General features: G+C 42.6%; 1 protein-coding gene across 1 annotated transcript in view; it reads right to left on the reverse strand.

Moving 5' to 3' along the window:
• Positions 1–5,611: 5,611 nt before the first annotated feature.
• HS1BP3 (HCLS1 binding protein 3) overlaps positions 5,612–26,008 on the reverse strand; it is a 58,718-nt gene continuing 38,321 nt past the window's right edge. Inside the window, exons 5-7 of the mRNA XM_061989966.1 lie at positions 20,585–20,736; positions 19,960–20,095; positions 5,612–7,276 (exon numbers count right to left, since the gene is read on the reverse strand). Coding sequence (XP_061845950.1) covers positions 7,048–7,276; positions 19,960–20,095; positions 20,585–20,736 — 517 coding nt within the window. The 3' untranslated portion in view covers positions 5,612–7,047. The remainder of the gene's footprint in view (positions 7,277–19,959; positions 20,096–20,584; positions 20,737–26,008) is intronic.

Genomic DNA, 26,008 nt, shown 5'->3' on the forward strand with positions numbered 1-26,008 from the left:
GACTAAGCTGTTATATTACTAAACTGGTACTTGACTGGGGGTTGTGAAATCTACTCGAGCATCTGCAGACCAAGGGACATGTGAACGTCCCTGTGATTTTGTCTCTTCCTCCCTTTGCTCCCTCAATAAAATCCCTTCCTGGAAAGGTGGAAAGAGACAGGCTGAGGTCAGTTGGATTTTGGGTTCAATTTACCAACAAACATGCACTGATGACATCAGTGAAGGTGGCAGCACAACAGGAGAGGATTTGCAACCAGGAACTCTAGTGATGAGTCCCCACTACCCACATGTATACATATGGAGGAAGTTATTTCTGCTCCTATTTGAATCCTCTGGACCCAAGTGTCCCATTTGCTCCATGGGAGCTCTGTGATGGGAGCCAAAGTATAGTAAGTGGAGCCCATCAAGAGATTTCCTATGAAAGTGCTCCCTTGAGCTAAAATAAAGCACTGATGAAGACAGGCCCAGGTTTCTTTTTTGTTCCTCATAAAACAAGTCGTTTTTCCACATCATTCCATGTAGAATTAGGGTGGTTTTTTTAGGCAAGGCATTGCAACTATAATTAGATAGCAGCTCTGGACACACAAATCCTTTTGGGGACTGAACACAAGATTAAATATGTAAGCTATTAAAGGTCAAGACATGGGTAGGCATAAGCAGGGAAACAAAGCATAGTAGCCTGCAGATTTGATTGCATAAAGCAGGAGAGGGAGCACTATGTAGCTGTGATTCTCAGCATTTGAGGTAAAGACATATTTATTTATGTTCACAGTAAGAACTTATTACCATATCCAGACATTATGAAACAGAACCATTTTTATAAGCTCCTCTGAGGTGAAATCAGTGGCCTTAAATTATTATTATTACCAACAAAACAATCTGAGAAGTCTGCAATCATTAGCACAAATTCCCTGGACGAATTCAAGAAGCAGAGAAATTAAGCAGAGAAGTAAAAAAAGTGCTCAGTGAAATCCCAGGAATTCCATAATGTTGTTTTGTTTGCTTTTGTGTTCATTTGAAAAGCCATGGTGCTCAGCTCACCAAAGAGCCATAAAATAAATTGTTCATTTTATCTCTACAGCCCCAGTCTTTCAAATGAAGTAAAAGGCTCTGAAACTGTGTCTAGATCAGGCAGATGCCTTCTTTCATTCCGTCCTGTCTCTCCCATTCTCAGCGGTGTTCTCCAAGACAATCGAGCTTGACAGTGGTGTCACATCCTATTCCTTTACCTCCTCTCTCAAGCATCAGCATCTCTTGGCTTCTAATGATCTGTATGGGATTTTGACAGTTTAGATTGACTGCACAACTCTCCCAGCAGTCACAGGAAGAAACCCTTCAGTGACATAAATGGCATGGAAATATTGCCTGTGGCAAGAAATGGCTAAATCGCATTCAGAGAGTATTTAATGAGTTCAAAGAGACATTGGTTTGCATTTTTAAACTAAAAGCCAACAAAGTGATGGTCTTTGTAGATTGTCCTGATTTGACTGGGTGACTGAAACTCTCACATTAAGATAGCACCATGACTACAGTGCTTCCACATGGCTTTAACAGCTCCAAACCTTCAAATTTGTTACTGTGACTCCCAGATATAATAAAACCAATCTACCTGCGGGTAACAAGCCCTAGTGGCTGTTAATGTAGCAGGGGCTGGTGGGCTGTTACATCTTTAGGTGCTTGGTAATGACTTCAAACTCCAAGGTTCCCGAGCAGCTCACTGAAAAAGAGCGTAACATAACAATCAGGTGGTCCATTCAAGGGTTATTCCACTGAAATTTACTGTGTGGTGTAATAATGCCATTTGTTGCCTAGTTACCCCTAGCAAATCTCTCACATTTGACTTCCTGTCTACTGATCTTACCATTAAGGGTGAGACCTGGAGAAGCGTTTGAGCACAGTTGAAATACTTCTCTGACACCAATAAGACTTCCACTGCTCACTACAAACATGACACACACATGTCAAAAGTGGCTTTTGGAAAAGTATGTATTGCAAATAAAAATTTCCACTGACTTCAGGAATCTCTCCAGAGTAAACAGGAGAAATGGCTTTGCTGTTGCAGGGCTGGTGGAGGGTGCCGGGAAGCAGGATGATAAAGCAATGAGGATGTTCTGTCCTTTCAGTCGCCAAATCCTCACCAAGTGACTCATTCAATGCGAGTTTTGAGTTATCCCAGGATAGTATTCTTCACAGTAGCCAAAAGCAGATGACTACAGGGAAATATGTAAATATTTCCTTGTTAAATCTTCTCTTTTCCAGCAACTTGTAGCTCAAGGACTACCCAAGCTCTAAATGGCATCGTTAATAACGTGATAGATTTCTTTTCCATGAGTCTAACTTGACCCCATATATTTTTTTAGCATTCCTAACATCCTGGTATGACTAAAACTTAGCCCCTAGATATCTATGGCTAATCAAGCCTTTCAGTAGCTTCGTTGACTTCTGAACTCCCATAGCAGCACCTACTTTGGTTATTAATTTCATTTACCATCATCACCTTTCACTGCTAATAATTTTACTCAAAGCAGTATACTCTGCAGATGGTTCTCTGATAACACAAGCCCATGATTTCCCTGCACTTGAATTCTTCATTAGGTTCAATGCATGATATTAAATACCAGTAGCAAAGGGAAAGCTAAAAAGGAAGATCAGTGATATGGTGAAGGATGAAAAAATTGGATCAGAAGGGTTTAAAGATGAATCAAGGAAGGTATGGGTGAAATATAGAAAGCAACTGAGTCACTTCATTTGGTCCTGTTGTTGATGTTGAGACGAAAAGAAAGAATATAGATAAAACTTCACTGTAAAACACCTCTTTTCTTGACACACAGAGGTTTTAAACTGCCACAAATGTGTGATCACATCGATCAATAAGAAACTTGGTTGATGCACACACTGAGAAAGTTCAAGAATCCTTGGTGACATAAGTGACAGTCACATTTTTAAGTGAAATATTAGGGCTTTCTTGTACTCTGGGGGAGGGATTGGTCATTTAACGTCTCCTTTCATTAGTTAATGCCTTAGTGTCTCATGAGCATGCTGGATTTTCATGACCTTAAATCACAGACTGACTTGTGTACTCTGCTGAAGCAAGCTCAGCTTCTTTGCAAAAAATAGCACCTGGGCAAAGATTAGCAGAAATATCAGTTTCAATAAATATATATTTTTTGGACCCAACCCAAATTGTGACTGACAGAACTAGGCCTTAAGTTGTACGTGGGAATTAGCTTTCCTAAAAATTCAGCAACAGAACAGACCTGTGCAGATAGCTCACGGGTCATAAATATTCAGCTTGGTGAAATCAGTATTTTAATTGTGACCCAAGTAATCAAGTATACAGTGCTGTTTGTTAATTAGAGCTGTACCACACAACAAGCAGAAGGTTATGCAAAACAAAGAGCAGCTTCCAAAGCAACAGAAGTACCTATTATGAGTTCTCATCACTTTTAAAGTGATTTGTAAAGGTTTAAATACAACTCTCTTGCTTTTCTAATCTTCTGATGAGCCAGCTATTACTAATGTCGAAAGGTGATGCCTGTCGGCCAAGAACTACATTACAGTCCCTAATTGAATGTCAAGAGTTGTCAAGAGCAGGCTGATAAAATCGCTGCTACTAGAAGTGATGTATGGAAAAAAAGGAAAAAAAGAGAAAGTTCTGGTCTGTCAGGATGCAAAGTATGTTGTGTGGTTTCCCTATGTCACTTCAAATATTATGTTCAATTTTTCTGGGCTACATTTGTCTGACATCCTTCTCTTGTATAATAATGATTCATTACATATAATTTATGCAAGGACTGTAACTCACCTCTAAGTGCCTATAAATATTACTGCAGCTAGACATTTGCATTATAAAACAAACGCATGACACTAGGATTTATAATGGATCCTTTGGTTGGTTCCTTGACAGGAGAGAGAAGTAAGAAAATATTGACCTTAAAATCGTTTAAAAAGTCTAGCAAGGGAAAGAATTAACAGTTCTTCCTTCCCTGTTTATGTAATTTGACAATTTTAAGGAGGGCTTGGAGGTAAAGTACTCCTTGACCATTCAAAATGGATACAGCTACACTGTTGTTACATCGGTATTATTGGGAATGTTCCCATGGTTATGATGGTAAAATATAACATCTGCCCACCCACTGCTTTGCAAAATCATGAGCTCTTAGCTCTGAGTGGAGCTCTTAGAGGTGGTGGAAGGCAGACAGATGACATTGCTATGAGAAACTGTGAAAGAAAAACTGAAGTCCCAGCTGGAAGAAAGGCTGCGCCAAATAGCATTAATGAAAGAGTGTGGGATGATGGCACCCTTAATTACCACTGGTAAATTGGTATGGGGATGTGTAGCAATTCTTCTAAAAATAGGGGAGAAAAACGACAACATTCCTCTAGGGTACATCAAGTCATAAGAGGCTGTAGTAAAGTCCTGATCTGTCTTGCTGCCACCCTCACTAGGCAGAGTTGTTCGGTCTAGAGAAGAGACTGGAGGGAATATCCTTCCTTCTCTTTTTGCCATGACAAGAATTAAAAGTAGTAAGCTTAAGTTGCCAGAAGGAACAGTTACGTTAAACAGCAGGAAAACATTTCCAATAGGACGTCAAAGAATTGTAATGACACACCCAGGGAGACCATGGCATCACTAGTTCTGGTCTCCAGCCAAACTTTTGAGGATAGGTTAGAAAAATGTCTATGAGAGATAACACATAGTGGTATAACCACTGCAGAAATAATTCAGTGCCCATGCTCAGTCTAAATGTGTTCAGCCACCATGCCCTGCTCTGGCCTATGCCTACTCTTCCAGTTGCAGCCTCACACCAGTAACCCCTTATACTGGATAGTAAAAACTGCTACCAGTAGGACACAGGCCAGATGTTCCTGCTTAGGGCAGGATGGTGGACAAATCGGTCCTCTCAGGCCACTGCCAGCTGTTGTTCTACAGTTTTTCTAACGTACTTCAAGAAATCTTAATCCTTTGCTGATCCTCCACTAACGGTGAAGATCTGCACTTGATTTACATCACTAAATCTGGGTCCCTCAATATGGTAGTTTTAGCAGTGTTCAGGCCATGTGATGGGCAGTAGGCCAAAAATACATAAATGCAAGCAGTCTTCATGAATAGTGCTGAGTAAAGTGGAGCTTGAGATTCTCAGCCCCCAGTTAAATGTACAGTGGCTGTCCATGACACTAGATAGTGCATCAGAAGGCTGTCCCAAATGTCCTGCCTGCTCTCTGGCAAGTCAGCTATTTACTCCTCAGTGCTTTTATTCCCCTTTTGCAGGATGGGATAAACAAGCTTCCTAATTGTACCAGGACTCTGTGAGAACAGACAGGATCAAGTACTACCTTTGCCCACATATAGTTTTACCTTGAGCTGCTCTCAAAGGAAACATGAGTACAGTTACGTTCTTTGTTTCATACTTATTTACACAGGACTTTAGTGGAGCAGATGCTTTAACACCATCTAACACTCCTCATGTCTTACATGGAATCCATCCTTTAACTTGGATTTGCTGCCACTGTACAACCTAGAGAACAACAACACCTGCAGGTTAGCAAAATGTTTTATTATACTGAAAAATACTGTACATAGACAAGAGACAATGGTTACATTTGTCCCATCAAATCAAAATACCTTTATCATATTTTTAAATGGTTAAAAAGGAAATACTAATATTTTTTATTAAATATATATATATCTGTAAAATGCTTTCTATTGATTTTGTTCTAGATCAGAAAGGCAGATAGTATTATGGCTTAAATATACTAATATTTTCCCTCTGGGGACCTTGAGTTCTGAATAGAACATACATGGAATGAGTTCAGGAATCTCCTTCTACATGACAGCAGGTATCACTCCACATTAGATGTAAATTCAGCATGTTCAACCAGAGTGCCTGAGGTGGGAAAAAAAAAAAGGGTAGAACAGGGATGCCTGTTCTACCACATTTTTCTTCTCCTGCATATCAAAATTTCTCCAGTACATTTTCTTCCTATTTTTTCCTTTGGATAATCCCAAGTTTGTCCTCCCCTGTTTTAACCATTAACCATAGTAATGAACAGATCACTATTTTATCATTTTGGCTTAGGGGAATTAAACTCCGTGGCTTCTTTACATTCTGGGAGACAGGAAGGAGAAAGTGAGAGTGAGTGACTCCAGAGAGTAACTTAGAGTTCCTCCGTTAGGACACCTGCACTGAATCACTTCCTGCAGAAATCTCTTTCTCTCAGTTAAGTACAGGGGAAGCCCAGGAAGACTTGGCTGGAAAAAAATTAGCCCTTGTGAATTTTGAGTAGGTTCATGAGAGTCCTACAGCATCCAAACCTCCTGCCCACTGCAACCTCCATGTATGTCTGGAGCTGCACTCTTCATCATCTTCAACTACTTGCCGTTGTTCCCAGGGGTCAGTGATGCATAGGTTTAGTGCTTGCAGTCCTAAAAATTCTCTTACAAATTGGCATTTGCACAACAAAGGCAGCAGAGGGTCAAACCATGAAAACTACAGAGGAATGGTTACCTATACTTAACAGTTCCTGGTTAAATTACAGAAATACCAGTCAGGGAGCAACAGGCTGCTACAAAAGTGCTCAGGATAAAAGGCAAATTACCTTTCCAGTGAGCTGAAATGAACTGTCTAAAGTGACAGGAATAACATTCTGTCCTGCCTCAGACCTTTTGTTGGACACTATTCTCAGTTGCCACCTGTGCAACCTGCTCATCATTTTCCATCAGCACTAAACTGGCTGAAACTGAAGAGATATATATATACTGATACTGTGTTGCTATTAAAATAGTAACAGACAATTTGTAGTGCTCTGTTCTTGTCCACATTCCCTGTAAAACCCTGAGAATCTAAGGCAATATTATACCACAACTGCACTGTTTTGAAAAGAATGTGCTGAGGCTCTGCTAGTCAAACTTGGTCCTCTCTATATCGTGGTACTCCAGTGAGCACTGTGACAGTGAAGACATTTGGACAGCTCTTGCCATTGTCATTTGAGCTCACTGGGAGTTTAAGCCAAGAAGGTATCATTACACTTCTAAAATGCATATGTTCAAAAAAGACTTGCATCTTGGTTGTTGATAGATTCATTTTCCTGGATATACTGGAGAATGTCCACTTCATCCATGGTCTGAATCTTGGTTTCCTCTGGCTGTGCCAGTGGCGGCGAAATAGTGCTCCTGGGGGCAACTGCTGGCTTCTGAGGCACTGGTGGTTTTGATGGTACCTTAGGTTTTGGTTTGGAGGTTACTTTCAAGAGTTGCTCTAAATCGTCTTCAACTCTGGAACAAAATGAAAATATCATTAACATCTTGGTAATTTTTGAACTACTTTTTGTTTTGTAAGAAAAATCCTAATTTTCTGCAGGAAAGTATCAACTTTGATGAATTTCTCTATGAGGAAGAGCTTCCCATAAAAGTTTCAATGTTATCAAAATAAGAACTGTCTTTTTATAATGTGTTTTCTCAATTCACTGTACAAGTTAATGTTACAGCGTGTTTTCAAATGTGCATATTAAAAGCAGTTTGCAATTATCAATAGAAAAAGAACTCGATTTTAGTTTGGGGAAAAAAATGCTTTTGATTTGTGACAGGATGATTTACTTGCCAGAAATTTTCAGGGAATAATAAAACTTTTCACATTCAGCTCTGCTTTCTCTTCATCCCCATTCTCCCAGACAGAGATTGAGCATCCCCCATGTGAGAAACTGAAAAAACTAATGGCTTTAAAAATATCATGTTCGCATTTGCTTCCAACAAACTGAAGAAGTTTTGCAATCTGTGATCATACACAAAATCTCTTTTTCCTAGCATTTCTCCCTATTTCCTAGCAAAATAACCCCAAACACCCGAAACAGTTAAGGATTTTTTCTACCTGCATTGTTTGACCTTATCAAGAGACACAGCATGCTCTGCATGCTGAAATCTGTTCCCCTAGGAGCTATTAAAGGTTTTGAGAGAGCCCTTATGACAGATTGTCTTGTGACTCCAAGAAGTGTCTGCCTTTGGGAAGTGAACATGTGGAGGAAAGGGCAAGAAGGTTGTGACACATCACATCTCTAAAAGATATAGCAGAGTAAAAATGAGCATAGCTAGAGATGTTTTTACAGGCCACTCTAATTTCTGCTCTGAATCAAAATAGCCTCTTGTTTTGGTCCTCTGAGCACAGTGGTCAAACAAAACACTGTAAGGAGTAAACACAGTTGTTCATTTCCCAAAGGCTTGATTGATAAATAATTGTTAAGCAAAGTCCAGCCAGCAATCCATGCAGATAATCAGCTGTGTAATGACCAGCTACCAAAGTGAAGCCTCTGATAAAATGCATACCTCATAAATGCTTACACGACTTTCAACAGGCTCCACCTCTGACTGTAGCATACAAAATCATGAAAGCTAAAGCATAAGCAGTGCAAGTAAAGTTTTTTTACATGGGGGACCAGGAGCCAAACATGAAGAGGAATAGATTTGTCATAGATGGTTATCTCCTTGCCAGACTCCAGCTCTAGTATGATACTTACTCTACCACCATAGCCTCCTAGCTGGTAAAATGATTTAACTGTTTAATTGTTTACAAGTTCTGATATAAGAATTGTTTTTACCAAATTTCAGTATCACCCGAATCGGCCTACTAGGTTCTATCAGTGCCAGCAGTAAAACTCCCTCTGCTTCAGTCAAAGGGCAGCCTGACAGGGAAGCTACAAATGAACTAGGAGAAGAAATTAAGGTGCAGGAATTATTCCAAAGGGACTGGAATTTTCTTCAGTGCTAAAATTCCCTTCAAATAATTTTACTTAGTTCACTCTTGGAGAACTTGTGAGGATATGAAAGTCTGGTCAAGTGATTCTTAAACAACAAAGGAGTTGGCAGTGCACGTGCAGCCCACTCTCTCCCTCTCTCTGCTAGAGCACTACAAGATATGGTACAGTCCCTCCATCCAGGAGGATGGGCTGGATGCTCTGTTGGTCAAAGCACCTGTAACCACCTCACGGCAAACAGCAAGGAGCAAATACGGATGCGCCTAAGGGAACAGAAAACAGTTGTTTCTCTCTAGGAGGATTCCCTGAAGCTTCTCACTTGAGGCCCTGGTGACTTGACAGGGGCTTGTTGCAGCAGCTCTCCAGCACTCAAGGGAAGAAGGTATCACACAGAATCCAAGGTGCCTTTGTAGTTTCTTCTACAAGCCTCAGAGGTTGGCAGGTCTCGAAGCACGAACGAGCCTTACTTCACTTTGTATCAGGTATTTTATTGGTCCTTCCACACATTTGTGTTTTGTAATTCATATCTTCCTTACTGACAGGCAATGACACTGTCCTGGGGGGGGGTGGTTATCCAGTCCCCTGCAGAGCCACTATTGTTAACTGGGACTGATTTCTCTCTCTCCCTCTTTCCCTAGGAGAGATAGAGTAAATGTCTCTGCCACATGGCTGAACAACTTGGTGGTGACCTCCGCAGACAGGTAAAGTAGGTAGCTAAAGCAAAGCTGAGCTCTTCCATAATTTGGGAAGCAAGTAGTTGGGGTACCTGGCCAGGACCATGAGGAACATGATCAACAGAAGAATCAATGTCTCTCAGACAGTTTATCACTCCATCCCTAGTGAACATTGTTAGAATGTTAAAACCATGAGTACTTCAAGAACTCCAGCATCCTCAGCTAAGGACTCTGATATTATTAAGAAAACCTGCATGATTTCAAGGGTTTCTTCTTTATGTTCAGTCTCATTAAAAGCTATGAGGAACTTAATGACTGTTCTGCCCAGGCTGAGACAAACTACACTCACATGACTTGGCCACAAAGTGAATAAGGATTAGGCTGAACTTTCTGCTGCATGGACAGTCAGGACCCTTTAAGGTAAAACTATTCTTGAAGTCAGATCTTTTTGTGATGCCCAAAAGGAATCTTAAAAAGGATCGGTTTTGACCAAAGCTAATCCTGTAAAATCAACTCTCTGAATATTGACATCTAAAACTAGGAAATCCCTAAGCAGACCAATTGATGGCCAGAGCAGGGCCACTCTCCCAGAGCTCTGCACCTTGGATTCCACCTTGTGGACTTGTATTCCAGCAGGCAGCAAATTTCATCCCCCAAGTAATTCTGAGTATATTTTCTTTTACTTAGATAAGACTTTTGAAGTCTTTTAGTTTACATGATTCCCTGTGGGTGTCATATCCTACCTAACTTAGAAAACACCTTGTCAGTGTATTTTTCCACCTAAATTCTTCATAGAATCATAGAATGGTAGGGGTTGGAAGGGACCTTTAGAGATCATCTAGTCCAACCCCCCTGCAGAAGCAGGTTCACCTAGATCAGGTCACGTAGGAACATGTCCAGGTGAGTCTTGAAGACCTCCAAGGAAGGAGACTCCGGTTCCTGCAGCCTTTCCTTGTATGAAAGATGTTCCATTCCCCTGATCATCTTGGTGGACCTAAGCTGGACTTTCTCCAGCACTTCCCTGTCCCTCTTGAGCTGAGGAGCCCAGAACTGGACACAGGACTCCAGATGAGGCCTCACTAGGGCAGAGTAGAGGGGGAGAAGAACCTCCCTTGACCTGCTGGCCACACTCTTCTTGATGCATCCCAGGATGCCATTGGCCTTCTTGGCCACGAAGGCACATTGCTGGCTCATGATTAGTTTATTATCAATTAGGACTCCCAGATCTCTCTCTGCAGAGCTGCTCTTCAGCCGTTCGACCCCCAGCCTGTACTGGTGAGTGGAGATACATACATTATTTTACACATACATACATTATTTAATACATACATTATTTTAATTTAAGCCCAGGTATTTTTATTTGCTGCAGATTCTGATAACCAAGAGATATCACACCTGTGATCACATTGCCAAGACATGTTCTTGTTCCCTTTGCTGTGTAATAAACAAATCATGTTAGGACTGGTATTTCTGGAGCCTGGCTTTCTTTAACTGATGCCTCATTTCTTGGCATAAACAAACAGCGAGTGAATCAGTGTCCATGTCACAAAGTTTTGGTCATAAATAACAGATACTATAATAACTATACACATACAGATCATATGGAGGAAGTCTGAGAAGTAAATACAGCTCATTAACTGAGTCAGATGGTACACTTTCCTGAATTGTCTACTCCTGTGTGACTATTATTAATTTCCATGCTAAGCACAACAAAACAATACTTTTAAGCATCTTGATAAAATACCCTCAAAAGATGCATTCCTGTAGGTTGTGGGATTTTTCTGTTTAAGACAAAAAATTCTGCAGATGATGATTTTTCAAAGTCTGGAAGCTGATCACGTAAATATCCTATTTTTTTTGTCTTGCATTTCTTCAAGACCTCAGCTAGACAGAAGTCTTTTATAGAGAACATAGGAGTTAATATGTGGTCTTTGTCTCAAAATTTGCTTTTCAGTGCTGCAGTGCTAGGCAAACTGATCCACCGTCGTTTGATCATGTGAGACACAACTGTCATTGGAAAACTAAAGAGGTAAAACGTAAAATGCCTCAGGCAGAGATGGAAACAAGGATTTCTATTTCTTGAGAAGCAAATGAATTGTTACAGTGCATAACTACCACCATATTTAACTGCAGGAGGAAGAAAAAAAATCACACAACTATTCTGAAATAACAAGATTAAAGGAAGAATCTTCCCACCCCCATCTCTTTATAGACAATCAGGCACAGAATCCATGTAATTAATCATTCCCTAATTAGTCTCTTTCTTTGTCTGTAACCAAAGAGCAGAGCCACATTGTTTAAAATTCCTGCCATACTGTTGTGCTGATTCACTGGCTCTATTGGTGGAAATTCTCTTTGTTTCCAGACACAGAGAGCAATCAAAACCCTTACTGAAGAAAGGCTGCCACAAAGCCCTATGATACAACTGCTAGCATGCAGACTTCAAGAGACTAAATGAGACCTGACTTGGACACAGATGCAGCTGCCATCAGAACATCAACATTTTAGATGCCACTTCTCTGAACTCTGTCCTGTCTATCTGGGCAAGATCCTGGGACAGGAATGCCTACGTGTGCGTACAGATGTAGCATGATGGGGACAGTAACCTCTGCTTGCTGGGAATGCTCTAATGAGGAGAATCAGTAATGAAAAGCAAGAGACAAAGCCTCACATAATTTGCTGAAGTATCTGAAAGCACCATGCATGAAGCTTGGTTATGCAGCTCACAGCAGTTCCTCAAGAACAAACTTTTCCCTTTCCCTGTCTTCTTATTAGTGTCTTTATTTTGTCTGGTGTTAGCTCCAAATATGACAGATACCTTTGTGAAGCACTGGAGAGAGGTGTGATATCACACACGTGACTTGGGAAAAGGCTTGTGCCCATAAACAGGCAGAAGGCTTTGAAGTAGCTGTTGACCATCACTTCTGCTAAAGTCAATAGAGACAGTGTGATGTCTAACAAGGCCCATGGAAATGATACAGGCTGGGGTTAGCCACAGGAGTGCAAAGCACAGGGGATTGTGAAGGAGCTATATCCCCTCCCACTCCTCTTTCCCCTGCAATCCCTCACAGATAAGTTCATACTGGTACCAGTGCCAGGAAATATGTCTGGATGCTGGAACATGAGTCTGTTACTGTTAAAATGCTAGAAGAACAACTGCCACAGCTCTGGTCTGGGACACATTAGCCCTCCTCTCAAAAACTTCCAGACATAACTCACAGCTGGCATGGGACAGGGACCCTTCCCAGCATGCAGCTGTGTACAGACACCTTGTTCTGCAGCTGGAGAGAGTCTAAGAGCATGGATGCAAACCAGTGATGCTGTCTGACCAAGGGCCACAGATCAGGGTTACTGCCCCCTTATAAGGCCCCTGAGGAGCCCTCTGAGGAAAACAGCCTACTGGTTCTATCACTCATCCAACAAACCAGGCAACTCTTTTTTTTTCAATTTGACAATTCAATTTTTGCAATTTGAATCAGAGAGCTGGTTCCATTTCTCCTCACCTTGAAGAAGTTCAAACCTCAGTCTCCTGCTTCTCTAGAAAGTTCCCCAATCACCAGGCAAAGGCATAGTTAGGGTAGAGGGAGAGCAGGCAGCTTCTATCCCCCATCTGAAGATATCTTTCAAAACCACAAGTAACCTGAGGCAAGATGGTTGAAATTCAGTGACTCTCAAGCCTAGCAAATGAATCACTTGCTGTGCTAGGGGAGACTAGGACTTTAGGTGACCTCTCTGCATTATTCTATACAACCCATATATGTTCCTGAGGCAGAGGACAAGAATTAATGTTGCCTGTCTGGCAAAAGCCTTTCTATTCTGTTGGCCAAGTTTACTTTATAGCTCTTCCACTTCCAGTATTTGTAGGTAGCATCCCTAGAAAAATGAAATGGAAAAAAAATAAGCTTGAAAACCATCACAGAAAGTGCTCTTGGGAAGCAAAGAAAATCTACAAAAAACTGGTAGGAAAAGAATTTCTGTATTTACTGAAAGCTACTGCAGTCAAATCAAGACTCTTTCCTCACACTCAGGTCACAGTAAGCAAGAGAAACTGCCCTGGAGTGGTCAGGATATTTCCAACTCAGTTATTGCAAACACTTTTATCACTCGTCCATCACTGAAACAACCCTCTGCCCAAAGGATCCAGATTTAAACACCCTGGAGTTTCTCTGAGCTCTTCTCCCAACCACGGTGCTGCTCTCATGTCCTCAGGACAGTGAGAAAGCACTTCTCATCATGTGGTGCTGGAGGTGGTGTCCCATGTGACTCCTGGCTAGACTGAGATCTAAGTGTTGCTCTCTGAATTCAGCATCTACTAATGGCTTCCTGAAAGAAGAACATATCAACTTCTTCTGCTTCAAGGGTGGTTAAGAGTTCCTTGCTGAATCTGAAGCTAACAAATCTGCTCAAGAAGCTGTATGGACTGAATGGTATTTATAAATGGCCATTACTAGAATGTGGTTTCACAAACAGCTTCAGCCTCTAACACTATAATGCTCCTGAAAGGCTCCTCATTTGCATCACTGGTGGCAGCTGTAAAATGGATCAACCTGTAAATACAGATTTTACAACCTGTAAATTCAGTTTTTAAGAGCACAGGCAGGATGATGCAGCTGTAGCACAAAGGTAAGAGATGGACAGTCCCTTTCAACATCAGCAGTCTCAGATCTTTCTAAGAAAGAACACATCAGGTCTGCCATCACGGGGCAGCAGAACGGAGATCCCCACTGCTGACACTTCTCTCAGCACTGGAAAAAGACAAAAGTTATGCTAACTGCTGCTTCCTTCCAATTCAACTCCCTATTCATTATCAAAGGTGAAGTTAATTAAATTTCTCCTAAAAAGCTCCTCAGACAACCCCAATAATAATTTCAGGCTAGGATGTGTGATAATTTATGTAACTCTGTGGGCCCACAGAGCTGCTGCAACATTCACAGGATCAGTTCTAGCAATGGTTTTCCACAGAAACGTGATCCATCATACCAGACAGGCATGATTTAGATTAATGAGACAGAAGAGCTTGACTGCAGTCCTGCTGCAGGAAAACTTAATCTGCACATCTGTGGCCACTGGGTGGACAGAGATGAGAAAAAGGGATGGCATGGGAACCCACAATAGGAGAGTTTGCAGGATATTGATTTATGTAGCAGTGGTCTTCCACCTCTAACTTAAATGGAAATCAGACCTGAGGAGGAGCTTTGAGGTGGAAGTAAATGGCTGAATGCGTCTATATAGAATCAGATGGTATGGCGTGACCCAGGAAAATGACAGGAGAAAAGAGAAGCCTAGTCCTGAATCCATTCATGAGGGCAATTCTTTTAACATCTGGGAAAGGGCTGATCAGCTACCATTTCATCTTACTGCAGCAGGTCATTTTGCACCTTGGAAGAGACAAAAGCAACAGGATCCAGGACTTCTTAGAAGAGCCTGACTTCCTCCATATCCCTGTGGTAAAGAGATAAACCAAAAAGACTTGGTTACCCATCCCCTCCTTTCTCAGAGCACATCCCATGAAGGAAGAGTATGATTTGCTCCTTTTTTCAACATGATGAGACTTGACCTTGCTGCTTCCTACCACAGCAATTTATCTCTTTTCCACAAGTTCTGGAAGGCCACGCAGGTACACTGGCTCTACAGGCAACTCATTGCTGCATTAGGTCAGACCTTGAGGCAGGAAAGAGTGCTTGCAGCTACAATGCCAGTGGTTAGAGTGAGGTATCTCACCTAGTTTCTCCATCACCATCACATAATATTTGTTGGTAGGCCAAGAAATTGGTAACCAATAAAAGCCTGCTCAATGGACAGGAAGAGGGAAGATATTTGACTGGACATGTGCATTTTGCCATAAAAAGAAATGTTTTGTTACACTTACAAAGCAATTGGTTCTCCTTGAAGCTCAACAGTTGTTAATGTAAAGCAGGTGATTCTATTTAAAATAGTCTAATTTCATTTGAGCAGGTATCCTCAGCGAGAACAGCCTGCAGATAGCAATGAGAACGTTTATCACATTTTCTTCTCCCTCATGTTGTGACAAGCACAGCCCACGCACATTTTGCAGACTCATTTGTCTCCGTAACAGTCTCTTCCTCAAGAGTTACAAGCCAACTGCTGGGGATTTGCTGCTGTGCTGGCAGCACAGTAGTGCAACTGCTGCTACAACCACTCAAGTACTGTAACAATTAGGAAGGACTTGGTTGCCTCTGTGTTTTGCTCTGAACACCATCCTTTTCCCATCTCCCCTTTGGAAGAAGGTTCTACCTTACTCTGCCTTAGGCAGTGCTCTCTATCTCTGCCTATGATTCACTAGAAAGTTGTAGTGGGTCAGGGATGGTAGTGATTTTCCACAGCAGCTCCTGCAGTGCTGTGCTTACTGTTGATATCAATATAATGTCTACTGCTTGCACAGCATCAGGGCTGTCCCTGCAGCATTCCTTCCCCCACCTTCACCAATAGCTGTGGGTGGGCATGATCTTGGGAGGGACCATGGCCAGGACAGCTGACCCAGGCTGACCAAGGAGATATTCCATACCATATGACGTCAGCTCAGTAATATAAACTGGGGGAGAGGAGCAGGAAGGGGAGGCAACATTCATTTCCGGCCTTCCCAAAGCAACTGCTACGCGTACTGCAGCCCTGCTTCTCGGGAGGTGGCCGGACATCGCTGCTGATGGGAAGTAGAGAGTAACAGCTTTATCTGCTTTTGCTTTGCTTCCCGTGCACACAGATTTGCTGTCTCTTTATTAAACGGTTTCTATCTCAATCCACGAGACTCCCATCTTATTTTCTCCCCTTCCCTGGCTTGCTGAAGAGGTGGGGGATAGAGTAGTGTGGTGGGCACCTGGCATCCAGCCAAGGTCAAACTACCACAGAAGTGCACTTTCCAGCAAGTCAGAGACACCACACATGCGAGCAGACCATATGGCACACGCCAATGCCCACTTCGTAACTCAAGTGCAACTTTCTTGCACATCTGCAATGTTTAGCTAATCCAGTTGGGTACAGTGAACATGTCCAGGTTTCTGGACCTAACATAGACATGCTGGTGCCTCACAGCTCAGGCCAGTCTTAGGTCTTGGCAAAACATGTCCAGGCAAATATTCTGTATAGTATGACAGAGTATGTCCAACAGACCAAGATGTTTGCCAATTTTCATCTAGCAACTCAGCCAGCTCTAGCCCACTAATGGAATGGGTTGTCAGAGCTCCTACCTTGATTTGAGGGTGGGGGAGAGATTTCTTCAGTCCCTTTGGAAAAGGAGAGGGATTATTCACGTCTACATCATCCAAAGGCAAGGTTTATTCTTAGGCTCCAAAACATGCTCAAGTGCCCATACCAGAGACTGCAGGGTATAGCTTACGGTGAACATTTCCTCTCACCAGAAAGAGTCACTGCTTGAAAAGACACTGTGGCACTGCCCTGCAAGAATGTGTAAAACCCATCTGGTGGTGAGGGAAGGTGGGAGATGATTCAAATGTTGCCTTTACGTTTATGAGACCTAGCAGTTCTGCTAAGGCTTCTAGATGAACAGAAAACAAAGTACATCGTGCATAACCATATGAGAAAGTTCAGCTAAGGGATTTCAGGTGACTGCAACAAAGTTACACAGGTGTGACGAAATATTCTACTAGGTTAAAACAGCACTAACATTCTTCTTCCCCCCTTTAACAGCTTCTCCTTTACACTCAGTCACCTTGTATTCAGTCCACCCGTTCTCCATGATGTAAAGACAACACTGTCAATTCAGTTTATCAGGAGGATTTCAGAGGCTGTTAGGTACCTGAACAGATCAACAGATACTGACCTATCTGCTTATACCTCTTTCACAGCCAGGAGTTGTCTCTGGATTCTTAAAACAACTTTCCCATTGGACCATTGGGATAATTTTCTGCTTCATTACATGTATTTATTTCCAATTGGATGGCGATGACTTGTCAACTACTGAAGTGCTGAGACAGTTAAAGAATAAATGAAAGCCACTGGAATTTAAAAGAAATAGAATCTTTTCCAGGCTGGAGAAGAAAAGGCTCCAGGTAAACCTTTGAGCAGCCTTCCAGTACCTAAAGGAGCCGACACGAAAGCTGGAGAGGGATGTTTTACAAGGGTATGTAGTGATAGGACAAGAAGAAATGGCTTTAAACAGAAACAGGGGAGATTTAGATTAGACATAAGGAAGAAGTTCTTCACTGTGAAGGGTGGTGAGACACTGGAACAGATTACTCAAAGAGGTTGTGAATTCCCATCTCTGGAAGTGTTCAAGGCCAGGCTGGATGGGGCTTTGAGCAACCCGGTCTAGTGGAAGGTGTTTCTGTCTATGGCAGGGGGTTGGAACTAGATGGTCAAACCAGTCTGATTCTACAACCATCTGTTGTAGAATGAAAGAAAGAAATGTAATGAAATTCAACAAGGGCAAGTGTAGAGTCTTGCATCTGGGAAAAAATAACTCCATGTTCCAGCACAGGTTGGGGAATGAACTCTTAGAGAGTAGTGTAGGGGAAAGGGACCTGGGGGTCCTGGTGGACAGTAGGATGACCATGAGCCAGCAATGTGCCCTCATGTCCAAGAAGGCCAATGGCATCCTGGGTTGTATGAGACAGGGTGTGGACAGTAGGTCGAGAGAGGTTCTCCTCCCCCTCTACTCTGCCTTTGTGAGACCACATCTGGAATATTGTGTCCAGTTCTGGGCCCCTCAGTTCAAGAAGAACAGGGAGCTGCTGGACAGAGTTCAGCACAGGGCCACAAAGATGATGAAGGGAGTGGAGCATCCCCCTTATGATGAAAGGCTGAGGGAGCTGGGCCTCTTTAGTTTGGAGAAGAGAAGACTGAGGGGTGATCCCATTAATGTTTACAAGTGCGTAAAGGGTGGGTGTCAGGAGGATGGAGCCAGGCTGTTCTCAGTGAAGTCGAATGATAGGACAAGGGGCAAAGGGTACAAGTTGGAACATAAGAGGTTATGAAGAAATAAAAGGGAGAATTTCTTCACTGTGAAGGTGACGGAGCACTGGAACAGGCTGCCCAGATGGGTTGTGGAGTCTCCTTCTCTGGGGACATTCAAAACCCACCTGGATGAGTTCCTGTGTGACCTACTCTAGGTGGTCCTGCTCTGGCAGGGTGCTCGGACTAGATGATCTTTCAAGGTCCTTTCCAGCCCTTGAGATTCTGTGATCTGAGTGTGCTGCTAACACTGATGACACCAAATGGATCTAAACGCATGGTCCGTCGCTCTGACAGCAGACTTTAAGACTTTTCTCTGCCATGCAGGAAGAGAAAACATATAATCCAAAGTACATTAACATAGCAGATGGAGAAGCACTCTCCAGTAGTGGATAATAATGCAAGGACTCATTGAAACAGGTATTTCTCTTCCTGCTGTATGAACAATCTGGACCATCATATGCTGAGATTGCTAGAAGGGGAGAAAGCAAACATGAAATAATGCCAGCACATACATGTTTGTATATATAGCACAGCACTAAATCAGGTTATGTCTTGCCCCATCAGCTTCTATAAACATCAGGTGGGCTGTAGGGATGTAATGTGAACCCAATTTAATGTTTGTTTAAATTGTCAGGAACTACAGCTGAGATAGCTGGTACTTCTGCATGTTTAGAAAGCATTAGCTGCAAACCCACCTGCTTCAGAAGAGGTTTGAAACCACACACAGATTCTCTCTCCTGGGTTTAGTACCTGCTGCAGAAATCGTAAATCCTAATAGGAGCTGTCTGGCAAGAATTAGCACAGGAAGAAGCTTGGCCTCATCATTTAGATGGCAGCCTGAGATCCAGAAGGCATGAATGGGACTTATTACCGTAGCACACATTCCCTGGTGATGCTGTCTCCCTGAGCATTGGCTTGCTGCTTGATTTCTAGAGGATTATCAGTGCAGGCAAACCAGCCTTGTGAGAGAGATGTCAGAAATAAAAAACATTATGTGTTGGTATGTTCAGTGCTATAATATCAAGAGGGCAGGTAAGTGTAAGAGTAAGTACATTACTCCTTCCCGAGCTCTGGCCCTCCTTTCCACTAGATTAAAAATCAAATGCCAGGTGTCAGAGTCCTTTATAGCTGTGGAGATGTGCACAGGAATCCTCCTGGAAGTGTGCACAGAGATCTGTGAACCACCAGCAGAAAATCAATCCTTTTGCAGCAGGAGCCCCCAATTTCAGCTCACTGAAGCTGAATTCCTCTTTGTTTCTGGGCTTTGTTTCTTGCTTTTCACTCCCTTTGGATCGCTTGCAGAGAGTAGAAGTGTCTTGTTAGAAAACAACGACTAGATGGAATGCCTTGGGCCTTCAAGGCACTTCCTTTGTAGTAACAGAATAATATCATGCACTCTACCTTTCCTAAAGGGTCTCCTTAATTTCTTTTTTAATGTGTTTGATTTCTGAGCTCCATGACATATACCTTACCTTTTACTTGAAAGTACACATACTGATTGATAGCATTCAAAATATTTAAGATTTGCCCTCAAATTCATCTCTTATGAGGTCTAAATAACTTCTCAGATCACCTTCATCCTACATGACAGATTTGAGATGTGTACCTCAGCAGTTCCTCAGTGTCCTCCTCTGGACCCGTGTTCAGCACATACTCTCTGTTCTTACAGGCAGCTGGCAGTAGCAGTGAGTCACCCAGTGCTACTGCCCCACCAAGGTCTGGATCTTCAAATAGTTTCAGATCTAGAAAGGGGAAATAGAAAATGCTGTAGTTAAATCACAGTGCATACTAGAACACCTGGACTAACTCTAGCTAGTAAATCTGGCTACTGAAGATTGTATAGAGAATTCTTTTTTTTATGAGGATTGCCAGTCCATAAAGTGCAGTGATACTCTGCACTCTCAAGATCTGGTAAATCTGCTTCCTCTTGTTCTCAAAAACAGGTCATGTTACTCTTGTTAGTGTGGCATGAGTTACTGTGGGACAGACAGCTCACACAGACCTATAATATCCCAGCACAAAATGTCAACAGTAAATAGCTATGAGACTACAGGTCTTATTTACTCTTTCTGAATGATTCTAGATGACTCTACTCTAACTGAAGATTTGTCTTATTAGTCTCAAGCCATTATTTAGCCTGTATGCTCTGTATCACTACGCTTTAAAAGCTCAGTTGTACACATGCTTCAGATAAAACAATCTGTGTATATACAAATACATAACAAATTTACTCTCTTTCATCTTCTTCTTGGGACCAATTGATGTGAAATCTTTTTCTGGGCCAAAAAGTCCTTCATCTGTATCTGCTTCCTCTTCAAAAATGGTCAATTTGGGCTTCTCTTCCTTGGTCGGAGAAGCAGATGCCTTCTTTGGTTTTTTAGTTCTAAAACATAAGAGACAAGAAAGTCAGCTGCAATTCTTCACTTAACAAGAAAGATTTATGGCTAGAAAATCTTGCAAGCTGAAAATAGATGGAGGCTGGGAAAGAATTAGAGAACGGCACAAAGGCATCTGTTAGTCGCTGTCGGGGACAGGACGCTGAGCTGCAGGGACTGTTGGTCTGACACTCTACCCATACTCAAGTTTTGTATCCTTAAGAACTATCAAGGAACCCAATGGGAACTGATAGGGCAGGGCTAATAATGCTGTACTGTGCAAACTAGCACTCGGTCATATTTGTTTTAAGCAGTTTTAGTCCACTCACACAGAAAGTTTCAAACGAGCACAACCAGTTCCAACAACACTGTCATAGACAGAAGAGGGATGGCCTGAAAACAAAGTGCAGGTTGGGCCATGGCACTGATCTTTTTGGACAGGTTTTTAAAAATCTCTTTGGCTCCATTTCCTTGACAGTGCCCGTTGCCGTTTTTGACTGCTGCATACTCCTTTCATAAAGGTGCTAGACACTCCCCTCATCGTCCCCAGAGGAGATATGATAGGAAGACTACATTTCCTTTAAGATAAAGCAAGCACAGACTAGAAGATAGTGGTTGGATAGACTGCTATTTTCTGAATTCACAAATGCCACTCAGTATTTTCTTGAATCAAGGACAAGATTAACTTCCTCTAAATTTAGTTTTCTAAAAATTTGACAGTAAGACAAAGTTAGGCTTTTTCTCTACTCAGTGGAAAGAGACATACATCTCCATAGGACAATTAATCCCATCTATTTTGAACACTTATATTTGGATGCAATAAATCTCTGAAGCTCTCCTCCTCCCTCCACTGGCTGGACAAGCAAGCTAAAAGCTGGTTTGGATTAGGGGCCTCAGTTGCTTAGAGAAAGAGAGATGAATCCCTTTCCAAGAGTGTAAAGCTCTCATACCTAGCAGCCATGTTCTAATAGCTGAAGCTACAAGGCAGCTTTCACAGTAGGGCAGCTTGATTTACAAAGCAAACCAGATAGCATAAAACCCCAAATTTAGAGAACAAGACAAAAACCTTTGGCCAAAATGTCCAATTCAAAACAAGCTGAAAGAGAAGTATTCCTTAGAACAGCATGTCCTACCTAAGAAATTACCATATGCTTGCTCATAGCAATCATGGCCTTGCAGTTTCTAAGGTAGCCCCTTTGAGTGCCTCTTACAATGGAAGGTCTGAGCTTCGCCTTTGCAGAGGGCAGGTCAGGTTTCAGCCTAGAGCAAACCTAATTATGAGCACTTAACATGCCATAGTCATCAAAAACTAAGAACAAAGTCAAAAGATTACAAATACATCCCAACTACATTAAAGAATCTCGTAAAATCCTCTTCCAATCACAGCTGCACACAGAAGAGTGGACTCAAGTTACTTTCAGCTATTTTCACAACTTTATTAACACCAAAACAGAACTCATGGATGATACTACCTTGCTACCACCACTTTGTCTTTTAGCAATGGGAAATGGTGCACTTCAGAGGCCTAAGAACAAGCCTCATGGACAACCGGGGGCCTTATTGGAAATATACCCTGTCCAATATACTAAAGTATCTGCAGTTGTCAGTGACTGATTTGCTGAACTATTTATGATACAAACCTTTTTAAAGCAGGAGAAACTTTCACGGCTTTGTTTTTTTTCACACATATTCATTACAGTGTCATGGTTTGACATGACAGCCTTTTCCGGTAAGGGGGAAGGGGCTGTAAAGATGGCTCCTGTAAGAAGTTGCTCACAATTCTCCCCAGCTCTGAGCCAGACCCACTTCTGGGGCTAAGCCAATTAGATGCCTCCATGATCACTTTTTAAGAAGAAGCCGGAACAGGAGGCTTCTTCCTCCTTTTTCCCGTTTCTTCCTTCTGTCCCTTCTTCTTCTGGCTGGTGGTGGTGCAAGGAGTAGGAACAGAGAGAGAAACAACCATGCGGACTCCAAGGTCAGTGATGAAAGAGAAGAGGAGATGTGCTGGAGCAGAGACTCCCCTGCATTCTATGGAGAGGGCTGGTGAAGCTGAGATTTATTTTCATTTCTTTAAAGACCCCGCATCAGTGGTGGAGTTTCATTTTGATAATGACCCTGTATCAGGGGCAGACGCATGTTGCTAAAGCTGGCCCTGGACCAGGGGCAGCGATTCACTTCATTAAAGACCCTGAGCCATGGACAGTGACTACGGCCAGAGGAGGCCTTGTCCCACGGGAGGGACCCAATCACTTCACTGCAGACCCTGAGCCAGGGCCAGTGATTTTCTTCATTGAAACTATAGCCAGAAGAGGTCGTGTATGAAGGGAGGGGCCCTTTATCACTACGGTCAGAGCAGGCCGTGTCCCGAGGAAGGGACCCAATATCCACATCTGTAACTGTGAAGAGGAACCCATGACAAAGCAGCTCATTAAACTTATGCCCAGAAGATGCCTTGTCCTGAGAGAGAAACCCTATAACTGCAGAAACTGCAACCGTGGCAAAGAATCCACGCCAGAGATATTCACCAAGGACTGCGTCCCGTGTGAGGGACCCTGTATCGGCAGAAGCTGCAGCTGTTGGGAACAACCCACACCAGAGAAGTTTGTTAAGGACTGTGTCCCGGGGGAGGAACCCCATGTTTGAGCAGGGGTAGAATGCCAGGAGTCCTCCTCATCTGAGAAAAGAGAAGCGGCAGAGCCCATCTGTGAGAGACTGACCACGTTCTCCATTCCATGTATCCGAGTAGTTTGTAGGGGAAGGAGGTAGAGATATCGGGAGCAGTGAGCTGGGCCCGGGAAGAAAGGAGGGATGGGGGAAGGAGATCTTAAAGTGCTGGTTGTAATTTTCTCATCATCCTACTCCCTTTTTCCTGCTTTTATTCTGTTCTGTTTCTTGTAGAACAAATTTTCCTGCTTTCCTCTCTAAGTCGAGTACTGGAGTCTGTTTTGCCCAGAACCATAATTGGCAGCGAGCCCTCCCTGCCCTTGTCTTAATCCACAACAACTTTGCTTATCTTTTTACTCCCATTTCACTGGGGCCTCCACCATCCCAACGAGGGTGGAGGTGAATGGGGGCACCGAGCAAGAGAGTGTTGTGGTGCTGCTGTGCTAGCTGGGCCAAACCACAACATACGGTTATGCCTCGAGCGATCTCTGAATCTGAGCTACTTTTGAAAGGTCAGTTCCAAGGAATTGCCTCAAGCTGAAGAATTTGTAAAAGAGCCTTCTTCCGAAATCTGACAAAATCTAAAGTTATAATCTGTACAAGCCAGACAGGTTTACCAGGATTTCTTCATGGACTCATATTCATTGCTTGATTAACTGTGGTAAGAAATTTATAATTCAAATGAGCTTATTATTAAAGGAAAGGTAAAAACTTAGAGGCATATTTAATAACAAAACCAGCGGAACGGTAAGACTGAGTCTTTCAGAGCTGGCAAATTGATTACAAATAGAATTAGTAGGCACAAATAGTTCCCATCTACTGGGGAAGGAGCAACCTTTATCTGCATAATTTGTGCCTTACAAAGTATTCTTGGAGAAATGAATGACAATATAGATGAGGATTTATCAATCTACAGAATGCCAAAAAGTCTTTGACAAGATCCCTTGCCTATTCAGAGAGTTACAACAGCTCTCCTGATGCATAAGAGCCTGTTATGTCACAGGTACTTATACACATGAGCAAACACATTTTCAAGCAACAGGTCTCCACTCCAGTGAAGTTAACAAAGAGTTTACTAATACTTAGATAAAGTATTTGCAGCAAAGAGTACCAGAATGGTGGGAAATACTGAGACAGGAAAAAGAACCATAAAGAATGTCATAAAGAACAGCATGTAAAACAAAATTTGTTGAAGTGAAAGGTCCTGGTAATAACCCTCTGTTTAGTCTAGCCACCACATCAACCACCACAGGCTGGCTTCCTTTCTGTTTTGCTAGGGGACTCCATTGCCAGTTACAGGGCATAGGGCCAAACCCACAGGGCTCGACTGCTACCAGTAGGAACAGCAGGAAGTTGTTTTTCTGCCTTCAAGTTGTTTCCCTTCACTACCCTTCTAAGAAAGGCACAGTTGGGCTGCCAAGTAATTCCAGTATATCCATACAGGGACTCTGTTGAGGTCAGACTCTAACTGGGAAACAGGATTCCCACGGTTCTGTATTTAGCTGTGCCAGTCCAGGCTGTGTGCTGTTGTCAATGGATCAGGCCTGAGGTTCTGGTTTCACCATCAGCTTCAGCTGGCCTGAAGTATGTGTCTGCCTGCCCGCTCATCCTTTCTCTATATATTCCTGCCACCTGCCCATAGACAGGGGATTGGGGATCTATCAGGAACTGAGCTGACTGTGAAGCCACACGTTGCTAGGCACGCACAGGAGAAGCTGCAAGGATAGTTGATTTGATGACTGTGATGCACCAGGGCGTAGCAAAGTGGTACAGGGATGCAGAGGCCTTTGGGAAGACTGAAATGAAGGAACATTTAGTCTCACAAAGTATTACTGTACTCAAGCCCTGCACTTCATTAGCACCTTCTCCATATATCACACTCATAACCTTGGCATCTGACATTTTGAAACTACCTGCATTCAGCTGGACCCATGTCACTGTTACTTATTTGTGCTGAAACAAATGGAACATCACTCTAGTGAATTCAAAAAATGTTAACAAACCCAAATCAGCCCTAAAAAATCCTTTGTTCAGACAAATCTATTTATGCTCACTGACTTCTGTACATGAAGTACTGTGAAAATGACTCAACACTATCGTCTTCTGCTCTGAGTTTCTAACTGCCTCATAAATGATGTAGAATCACAAAATGGCTGGGGTTAGAAGTGACTTCTAGAAATCATCCAGTCCAACCTCCTGCCAAAGCAGGTTCCCCTTGATCAGGTCGCACAGGAACACGTCCAGGTGGGTTTGAAAACCTCTAGAGAAGGAGACTCCACACTCGCTCTGGTCAGCCTGTGCCAGGCCTCCCTCACTCTTACAATAAAAAAGTTTTTCCTTAAATTTAAGTGGAACTTTTTGTCTTCCAACTTACGTCCATTACCCCTTGTCCTGTCACCGGAAACAACAGAAAAAAGTGCCACACCATCCTCTTGACACGAACCTTTTAAATACTTGTAAGTATTAATGAGGTCCCCCCTCAGTCTCCTCTTTTCCAGGCTGAACAGCCCCAGATCCCACAGTCTTTCCTCATAAGAAGGATGCTCCAGGCCCTCTGATCATCTTGGTAGCCCTAGGATGAAGATAAAGACTAGTCTCCTAACTGACATGGACCGA

Source organism: Colius striatus, chromosome 2 (genome assembly GCF_028858725.1).
Source record: "Colius striatus isolate bColStr4 chromosome 2, bColStr4.1.hap1, whole genome shotgun sequence".
Taxonomy (NCBI): domain Eukaryota; kingdom Metazoa; phylum Chordata; class Aves; order Coliiformes; family Coliidae; genus Colius; species Colius striatus.